At 31.4% G+C, this 10,597-nt stretch overlaps 1 protein-coding gene across 1 annotated transcript; it reads right to left on the bottom strand.

The window, feature by feature from the left end:
• Positions 1-5,222: 5,222 nt before the first annotated feature.
• LOC145030448 (RNA methyltransferase family protein) lies at positions 5,223-8,257 on the bottom strand. Its single transcript, XM_078978816.1, has 9 exons — positions 7,738-8,257; positions 7,161-7,403; positions 6,922-7,083; positions 6,671-6,780; positions 6,463-6,571; positions 6,119-6,390; positions 5,864-6,030; positions 5,654-5,784; positions 5,223-5,559 (listed from the first exon to the last, which is right to left on the bottom strand). The coding sequence occupies exons 1-9, from the start codon at positions 8,164-8,166 to the stop codon at positions 5,452-5,454; spliced, it is 1,731 nt and encodes a 576-aa protein (XP_078834942.1). The 5' UTR covers positions 8,167-8,257; the 3' UTR covers positions 5,223-5,451.
• Between the last annotated feature and the right edge of the window lie 2,340 nt (positions 8,258-10,597).

Raw genomic sequence — 10,597 nt, forward strand, 5'->3', positions numbered from 1 at the left:
TACATATGTTTTTAAATGTATACAAATATTTTTATTAATATAAATATATTTTTAAAAATATATATACTTGTATTTAGTATTTATATACATTTGAATTCCCATGTATTCCATTAAAAACGTATTTAAATATTAAAAAAGTATTTGTTTGTATATAGTAGGTATAAATATATATTTATTTCATATAAAAATATATTATATACATATAAATATAAAATACATATTTATATGGATTATATTATATAAAAGATATATTTATATGTATTTGTACATATTACTAACTATAAATATATATATATATATTATTACATGACTGTTTGCATAAGATAGTTATTATACAAATGAACCACATATTTATATTTACTAAATACAAATGAAAACGTATTTATACATTTCCAAACATATTTATATGTATTAAATACAAATAAAAAGTGTATTTATACATTTAAAGACATATTTATACATTTAAAAATATTTTTATTTGTATTTAATAGATATAAATATGTATTTCCTCTATATAAAAACTATAGTATGCATATAATTATGATATAAATATATATTTTTATTTGATAATATGTACAAATACATCTAATTATATCTTTTATATAATATAAACCATATAAATATGCATTTTTATATTTATATGTAAAATATATAATTTTATATGAAATAAATATATATTTATACCTACTAAATACAAATAAATATAATTTTTAACATATAAATACGTTACTACAGGAATACATGGGGTTTCAAATGTATATAAATACTAAATACAAGTATATATTTTTAAAAATATATTTATATTAGTAAAAATATTTTTATACATTTAAAAATGTATGTATAAAATATTTTTATACATTTAGAAATGTATTAATAATAATAATAATAATAATAATAATAATAATAATAATAATAATAATAATAATAATCAATGTAAGGATAAATTCGAACATTTTTTAAAAACTTAAGGGTGAATCCGAATATTTTTGAAAATTCAAGGGCTTTACTGGCATTAGATAACTAGTAGGTTACCTGGAAACCAGCTATAAGGGTAAAAATGAACAAATTAAACAAAACTTCGGGCTTTACTGAATCTAAAACACATCGAAGGGTAAAACCAATATTTTTGTGAAAACTTAAGGATTTTTATGTTATCTTCTATCAGTTTCTAGTTTCCTGTAACTTGCTAAACATATAGTAATGATGACGTGAAAGAATTCGTTATTTAAAACAAACAGTCAAAATTTTTGTATTTTTTTATTATTAATTTGTTATTTTTGGGGGTTCTGAAATATCCAACCCACATGCAACCCATGACTACAGCTCAATGAATGAATGGGTTTCCATTTGAAATTTTCTAAGATTGTTCTCTGAGTCTTCATCGTCAACTCTCTTTTTTGTTTTCTTTCCATTTATTAATTTTTATAAAGGACAAATAAAACATTGTTTGTACTCCACTTTCATTCACATTTTCGAATATGCATCCTTAAAACTATCAAGCAATTTAAATGTAGTATAAATGTATTTGTAGCAATATTTGTTTTATGGAATGTATTTTCAAATTTAACTGACATATATTTTCATGTGCACTTTATATTTGTAAAAAGTAGAATTTTTTAACATGTCTATTCTTTTTGTATATTTATACACGAAACAATCAATAATACGTCAACTACCCTACTCGGTTTTATGATCAAGGTTGGTAAAACTTTCAATACATCCAAGCTTTCATTTCAACTTTTCTTCATCATACATAGTTTTTAGATAGAGTTGAAGCTTTTATCTGGATGAATGATCAATCGAGAGTTTGAACTTTATCTAGCGGGATTTATTTGATTTGTTTATCATTTTAATTGTAATAACCAAATAATTACATCCAAAACATATATTAAAACAACAATTGATTCACAAAGGACAAAAGTGTGGATTGAACAAAATAATGAAGCTGGTCGTCACCAAGGTACAATTTTTGAATCTTACAAGTTACAACAACGGTTATTAACTAACTAACTTATTATCATCCGGCGACACACGTAAAGTGAATGTGTTCCAGACACGTGGCTTAAATATATTGGTTTAATTTACATAAGCAAATTGATTTGGAACATTACACGTGGCTTAAACATATTGGTTTAATTCGAAAGTGTTTTATGACTTGAACAAGCAGACTCGCGTCATGGGCCATACTAAAAAGGCCCCAACGTCTATGTAGATATCTACAGTCATTTCGTCGAACAGCTTGTCTACAATATCGCTAACAAGGAAAGAGAACGACAAAAATAATGAACAAAGGGATTTACAACAGAGTTTCCATAAGGAAACAGCTCACAGTTATCAGTTCTATGTATCTACGATACCTGTGAGTTTGCTAGCTCTCGTCATTGTAGGGGACCGGATTGAAAGTTGAAAACCCGCCTTATCCTGTTTCAGAATAATTAGTATTCAGTCACCATCGCAACAAGTTTTCATCCACACGGAGAGTTCTGGAAGTAGCAGAGAGCCCCATACGTACAGATGCTATACTCAAAGGATTTGGAAACCAATGATTCAGTGTGTGGTACTGTCGTCCATGAATGCAAGATTGACCTTTTCTTTATTATCCGGACAATAAAACGAATGCAGAGACAGCTGTTTACTTGTTAGAAGGATATATGTTCCAATTCGAAATGAGTTTCTCGTGGGAGATGTGTTGGGTGGTGCCTCTAAACTATAAATATTAGTGAAATTTTAAATCAACATAAGATAAACGGAGTAGTATTATAGTTTGAAATTGTTTATTTGAAATACTAATCGATTATTGTCATTTGAAGCGGTTAATAAGTTATTGTAACCATTAAGTGTTTCATATGAAAATATTAAAAACATTTATTGGTTGAATAATGAGTTTTGTATAGATTATTTTGGGATAATGATTTAAAAAGGTAATAAAGTTTCAAAAATGTACAAAAATACCATTATTTTATTTTTAGTACTCAAAATACCATTAAAGTATATATTTTTTATACACAAAATACCAATGAAGTACATATGTGTTCAAATAATACATTTTGGGTAACCTACAATAGCCAGTAAAATGGTATTTTGTGTACAAAAAAAAACAATGGTCTTTTTTATACATTTTTTAAACTTCGTTACCTTTTTAAGTCATTTTTCCTTTTTTGAATGTAATGGAAATTTAGCTACTTTTTATAAAGAACCCTCCACTTCACTTTAGTCACTTCTGTTGTTCATCGCCACCCTCCACCACCATGGCAAAACCCTTTTTCTTATTCTTCCTCCTAATCATCTACCTACTTTCATCAACGCTGGAATCTCACCGGCCACCTCCGTTTCTCGGCAAATCCCCACGGCTTCTCAAAACCCAAAAATTCTTGTTCAGCCGAAGTACACTTACGAGACACGATACTTTGATCAGACTCTTGATCATTTTAGTTTCAATGATCTTCCCAAGTTCCAACAACGTTATCTCATCAACTCCGATCACTGGGTGGGCCCAGGCCCTAGTCGTTTGGGCCCAATCTTCCTTTATTGCGGCAACGAAGGCAACATCGAATGGTTCGCTGCCAACACCGACTTCGTTTGGGAACTCGCCCCTCGTTTTGGTGCCATGGTCATCTTCCCCAAAATAAAAGCCCTAATCACTCTACTCTACATTAATTTGTTCACTTGCAGACATTTAATAATACAATTTTATCAAAAGCTGCGTGATTTGATCTAGCATCGATATTATGGTGAATCGATGCCATATGGAAGCCAGAAAGAGGCATACAAGAATGCTTCTACTTTAGCCTATCTAACAGCCGAACAAGCACTTGCTAATTACGCTCTTCTCATCACCGATTTGAAGAAAAATTTATCAGCCGAAGCATCACTTGTAATCTTGTTCGGCTGATCATACGGTGGAAGTAAGATCTTTTCCAACAATTTCAACAAAAATTAAACAAGCACTTGTTGATTACGCTTATCTCATCTCATTTACCTGAAGTACCTAGTTATCACAATGTTTTAGTTGAACACATGTGTATTTTGTTAGTATTCTGTGTACAAATAGTAACATTAATGGTATTTTTTGTACTAAAAAAACAACAATGGTACATTTGGAAACCGGATAACCTACAATAGCCGGTAAAATGGTATTTTGTGTATAAAAAAAAAAACAACAATGGTTTTTTTATAGACTTTTGAAACTTCGTTACCTTTTTAAGTCATTATCCCGGTTATTTTTACTGATTGTTTATTTAAAATAATTTGTGTTTTCTGTGAAAATGTTTATACGGTGTCAAAGGTAATTTTAAAAAAATATATTTGTATTTGTTTATTCATAATAAGCTAATTATTAATTTTTAATATTTGGAATTGTTTCTAAGAATGATTTTGAAACGTTGGATTAAAACAATCAACAATTCTAATTAGAATATAAACTATGTCTTATTCATAAATAGATCGTTTTATTTTAAAAAGATTTTGATTATTGTCATAATCATTGCTTATACATGCATATGTAAAGAAAAGAAAAAAAAAATCACAACGGTTTTATTAGTGTACAAGTAACAAAATTCATGGTATCATTTAAGTATTAGGAACCTACCTATAATAAAATTCAATTACAAAAAAGATTGAGATACCTACGTAAAATAAATCTGAAGATTATTATTTAATAACAACTAACCCCTTCTAAAACCCATGTTTTAAAACTCAGGTTGATGCAGTCCATCAAGCCGGTTGGATCACGATTGAATCGGCCATGTTTACCTTAAAACTGTTGGTCCGTTTATTATTATTATTATTTCTTTAATGTTTGTGTGGATTTCCTAAATTTTACTAATTATTTTTTTTTATTAAATTTTAATACGGTTAAAAAAATTCTATTGATTTAAAATTAGGATTACGATCTAGAATTCTTTTTCTTTGATGTCGAGGGTTGATCTTCCATTGTAAAATTGATATGCATTTCAAGGTTATTTGATACTAAATTTGTTTGTTACATCTGGTTAGAAGTTTTATATTGTAATGCTGCACGACAATTATATTCTTCTTTTTCCATAACTTTTTATACAGTTTCATATAAGCAAACAAATGACAAAGATTCATTATTCTCACACAAATAACCATTAGACCTAAGGCCTACTATATGTCATTTTTATGTGTATTACTTCATTTCCACCTTTTAATAATCAGATGGTTTTAGCATTATTCTACTTTCTCTTTTTGTATATCATTCATTTTAGAGATGATATTTATTTGATGTGTAGAAATGTTTCACTCAAAACACCACAAGCACCTAGACATCTAGTCGTTTAAGCCAATCCTAGAAGCTGGTGCATGTAAACACTTTTTAACTTTTTAGTTTATAAATTACAATGTATAATTAAAAACAAAACAAAACAAAACTTGTGGATGAAAACCATATATCAGAAGTAGGTTTATAATCAAGAAAGAGGTCAGAATGAATCAACGAAGCTCAAGCAAACAGACGCATTCTATATGAGGAGTGTGAGGAAACATGTCGACAGGTTGTATGCTTTTTAATGTATAACATCCGTTCAATTTTTGTTCCACCTGTTAAATAAACGAAAAGACGGTTATACCCCTCAAATAATTCACAATCATGCCAAGTAACTTTATTATTATCGTAAAAGTGAGGGGTACTCACCGAACCATGACAAAGATAGTCAAGATCACGTGCACATGTGGCAGGGTTACATGATACATACACAATCTTCGGTGCCTTGAGCTTTAACAAGAATTTAATCAAGTTATTATGCATCCCTGGTCTATTGGGATCTGCATAAAACATCAAAAGTATAATTAATGCCTTAATAAGAAAAATATCAAAAGTACAATGTAGTAGTAGAAAACAAACCTGATATGACAATATCTGGTTTTGGGAAATCATTCCCAAAACTTTCACTAACTTTATTAAGATCCCCTTGGATAAATGTGGCATTGTGTAGACCATTTAACTTAGCATTCCGACGAGCATCAGATACAGCTTCAGCAACTACTTCATAACCATAAACATGCTTTACCCTGAAATAACAAATCCAAAATTTTTATTAAAAAAAAAAAAAAAAAAAAGGAATATTTAATAATGAGATAGCAGGATAAGTGAGTATACTTTTTGGCTAGTGTGAGCCCGATTGTCCCGGTCCCACAGAAAAGATCTAGAACTATTTCTGAACCATCTCCTTTTAAACCAGCACAATCTTGTACTAACTTGTAAAGAATTTCAGCCTGATGTGCATTTGTTTGGAAGAAAGAGTTTGCTGAAATTTCAAATGATAATCCTCTCAACATTTCAGTGATAGTAGCTTTTCCGTATAGAGTGTACTCTTGCTCTCCCACAGATGTGTTCCCAACTGCTGTGTTTACATTGTTCATGATGCTTACCTTAGAAAAAATATACAAATTATAAGTTTCTTTACAAAAAAGTAATAAAAAGTATGTGATAAATTCGCATACCACTTCTGGGAAAACTGATAGTTTGTCAACAAGAGGCTTTAGGAGCTCTGGTTTGTAGGAAGATGTCACAAAATTAACCATGAGTTGAGGGAGTTTAGTGTCAACATCTCTGTGAAAAGTTATGGAGTTGTAATTGATGTGTATTACTATATTAGTATTAATTAAGTAATAACTTTATAAGAATATGAAGGAAAAAAAAAGGTGATACCTTCCACTTCTTATCATGAGGTGCTTCATGAATCCATCATGAGAGTGGCAATCATATGGTGAGAGTCCAAGTTCGTGATTCCTCCAACAATCTTGAACGGCTGCAAGAACCTATACATCAGAAATGCAACTTAAAAGGAAGCATGCTGTCATCTTGATATTTCATAATTACCAAAGATAAATTTTTTACTTTTTTTTAATTCTATCCACTAAGAATTATTGATAGTGGTTTTAGAATCTGAAGTGCATTACCTTATTTGCGGGTTCACTTTGTAAAAAGCACTTGTCGACATTTAAAACTTTATCAAAGAAACCAGGAGCATGTAATCCTAAAGCATAGACATTAGCATCTTCACTTCTCTCAAGCAATTGCTCTTTGGGAAGCCATCTTTTGGGACCAAAGGAAAATTCCATCTGATAGATAGAGATTAGGATTTAAGCAAAGAAGAAAGAGATAAAACAGATATATAAATAAGATGGCATTTACTTACCTTGTTTCTGTAGTGGAACTGCATATCACATGGAACAATGGGCTTCATCATGTTATTAAAATTTGGGTCTTTATAGGAGAATTTTCCAACATGTACTACTAAGTCTCGAACTTGTTCTTCCTTAGCTCTAACCTGAGCTTCATATAGAAGGTTTTGTGTCCTGCAACCTCCACAATGCAAAGCATATTCACATGGTGCTTCCACCATATCTGTATGAGGACTTAGAGTCTTCACTTTAGTCACCTGCAATTCTAACAAAGCCATACAACATCATTTACATGGCCATAAACGGTTATACAAAAGAATAGCCAAACATCTATAGGCTTGTAAGGTCAAAGTTCTATGTAGCATTTTGTCAAACACCTGGTACCTGAAAAACTCGCTAACTATCGTTTCTAAAGGGTGAGTATCTTGTTATTGCAGAAATACGATTGAGTTTCACCTACAACGTCCTAGCAAGGTTGATTTGCTGCTAATGCAATAACGCAACGAAGAACTACACCAGACCTAACTAAATGCAGAAGTAGCCAAATGATAGCTAGTTTGAAGGATGTAGAGTAAGAGAAAGCTAACGGACCTCGGCGTAATTGTTCTTTTTGCGTGTAACTCGACCGACAAAGCGTTCACCAGGAAGAGCGCGATCGCACATGACTACATAACCAGTTTCTTCCACCTTACACAGACCTTTTCCTTTAAAAGCTAAAGACTCGCACACAAGTTCCAAGGTCTCGCCTCGCTTGGGGAAAAAAGGCTTAGCTTTTTTGTTCTTATTTCTGTTATCTGGTTCTTCAATGGTGATGGATAATGTGCCTGTATTCAATTTGGGTTCCTCCGAATCTTCATTTGAAGAAGAGGATACATTAGAAGAAACAGCAACAGGTAAACTCATGGAAGAGGAAGAACGATAAAGGTATAGAGACGGTGGGGGCGACGTAGGAAGAGTTGAACGGAACTTGTTAAGCAGGGGAAGCTGCCGGAGGCCGAAATTTGGCATAATCGCCGCCATTGCACACCGTTACCCACCGGAAAAAAAATAATCGGCGGCACTAAACCCTGAGCGTTACTTTTGGTAAGGATAGGGGTCAGCTAGAAAAATAACGATAAAACTTCATAAATGGTCCATCTCGTTCCCAAAATCTAAAGTTTCGTTCCCAATTTTAAAAAATCTTCGTGGTTTCAAAACTTTTAACAAAAGATCCTTATTGTTATCTCCATTAAATTTTGTCCATTAAGTCAAGGGCATTTCCATCATTTGACTACCACATGGATCATTTATGAGCCTTTGTCTTATTTAAATGGAGGGAGAGAGAGCATAAAGAGAAATGGTTAAGCGTATTCGAAACCAAATATTCATTTTCAATCAATTTCCCAACCGAATTCAAAATTAAAGTGGGATTTAAACCAAAATTAAATGAATGACAAAGACTTCCTTACGTTAAACCCTGTGAACAAAAAGAGTCTTTTAGAGCTTCGAGTTGTTGAGGGATTGAGCGATTTGAGAAGCGAATTGTTAGGATTCTTCATGAGCTTTTGAATTTGGCAGTGGAGAAAATGATTGAAGTTAAATGATTAGCACACTTTCATAGAGATTTTGGTATTCCGGTTAATGTCGGTGTTGGCAAAGAGAGAGAGAGAGAGAGAGAGTGTGTGTGTGTGAGTGAGTGAGAGAGAGAGATGGGACCCATTGTATATTAAAATAATTATTTTTTCTTTTTTATTAAATAACAAAAAAAACTCATAAATGGTCCCTATAATAGTGAAATAATGAAAATGCCTTTCAATTAATAGACAAAACTTGATAGAGTTAGTAATAATAACATTTTGTTAAAAGTTTTGAAACCATAGAATCCACGTGGGGTTTTTTAAAATTAAAGACGAAACTTCATATTTTGTAAAACCACAGGGACCATTTATGAAGTTTTGTCAAAAAAAGTATATTCCTTTCCGTGTAATTTTTATGATTTAGTAAAATTTAAATTTATTTTCTGAAAAAAAAATCTTTATGGTTTTGAGATTTTATTAACATTGGGCATTTTAGAAATAAAATTATTATTATTACTAACAGCGGTACATTGATAATTGATCTTTCATTTTCAGCTATTGGATCATCTCAATCAATCTTGTCAACTCTAATTCTCTATTTATAGATTTTTGACGGTTCTCTTCTTTAATTCGTAGCTCCACATTCTTCTCCAAGTTTCTCCTGCACGATCGATTCTTTGCTATTGTTAATCGGAGGTTACTTTCTCAGCCGATCACTTCTCAACCTTAAGCTCTTACGACTCCTTCAACTTCCCCACTACAATCAATCGTTTGTCTCAAAAACTATTGCTCCCCACCATGATATCCCCCTTGCCCTCTTCTATAAATACCAAGGGAAACTAGTGAACAATTAAAAAGATAGAGAATGATTCCTTCTATTATTATGACGATTTGAGAAAGATGAAGCCCTCTTTCCACACTTTCCGATGAGTTTTTTGTACGTCGTTGTAATTTCAATTGTGTTTCATTGAATTTCGGCTTGTAGTTTGTAAATTATCGAATGTTTATGGAAACTTTGATTATGATTTCGTGATTTCATATGATGAAATGTTGTAGATGGCTAAAAAGTGTTCGATTGTAGTATTATTTCTTCTACTATGCTAATTACGTTCTATAAATTACACTATCGGGAACCAAATTGTAACGATTGATGATATGTAGATTGTGGCTTCGTGATTAGTATATATTATGTGTATAGTTTGAATATAACCATTAGTATAAATCATACCGACTAGCCTATTCATCCTCACGATCGGTCCATTCATCCCCACGATCAGTTTTATTCTCTACGATCCTGCTTCTTCAACTCCTCCCTAGGTTTTTTTGTATTTATGCTTACACTCCATGTTCTTTACAACTAGCCATGTTTCACTTATAAAAGGCTAATGTCGCCTGAAATTAAAGATGAAGTAGATGTTCAGTCCCTCAATCTAGGATTTTTATTTCGTCAAATGAAAATAAAATTTTCTTCGAAAGAAAATCAGAAATAACAAGCATAAGGTACGATTAATTGTTTATGTTTCAAAATAAATGTAAGAACATGGTTTATGTGATTTGTAACACCCTGTTTTGAGTTGTTTCTTGATTTGGGCATTACAAGTTGGTATTAGAGTCTTGGTTTGAGAGATTTGGACACACTCTCGGGTGTGACTGAACTCAAATTGAGGAATTGGTAATCTTTTGAAAGAAAACAAATTTCTAAAAAGAAATATATTTATAAAGAAAATGTGGGTGTGCTGCATGCAACCAGGAGAACTCAAGTAAGTGATTTCTAGAAAACCCGTACATGTTGATATGTTATATGATACGAATGTTTACATGCTAGAATAAGGCTAGGGATACTTTCAGAAAATGCAAGATAGATTTGGAATTGGATGTTATTCTAGATTTGGAAG

Source organism: Lactuca saligna, chromosome 1, assembly GCF_052625555.1.
Source record: "Lactuca saligna cultivar CGN05327 chromosome 1, ASM5262555v1, whole genome shotgun sequence".
NCBI classification, from domain to species: Eukaryota; Viridiplantae; Streptophyta; class Magnoliopsida; order Asterales; family Asteraceae; genus Lactuca; species Lactuca saligna.

Excerpts from the sequence above, each read along its gene's own strand:
- LOC145030448 (XM_078978816.1), bottom strand. The coding sequence starts at position 8,166 with ATGGCGGCGATTATGCCAAATTTCGGCCTCCGGCAGCTTCCCCTGCTT. Across the intron at positions 6,031-6,118 it reads GGGCTCACACTAGCCAAAAA|GGTAAAGCATGTTTATGGTT; the intron begins GTATACTCACTT and ends TTGTTATTTCAG. Across the intron at positions 5,560-5,653 it reads ACTATCTTTGTCATGGTTCG|GTGGAACAAAAATTGAACGG; the intron begins GTGAGTACCCCT and ends TTTATTTAACAG.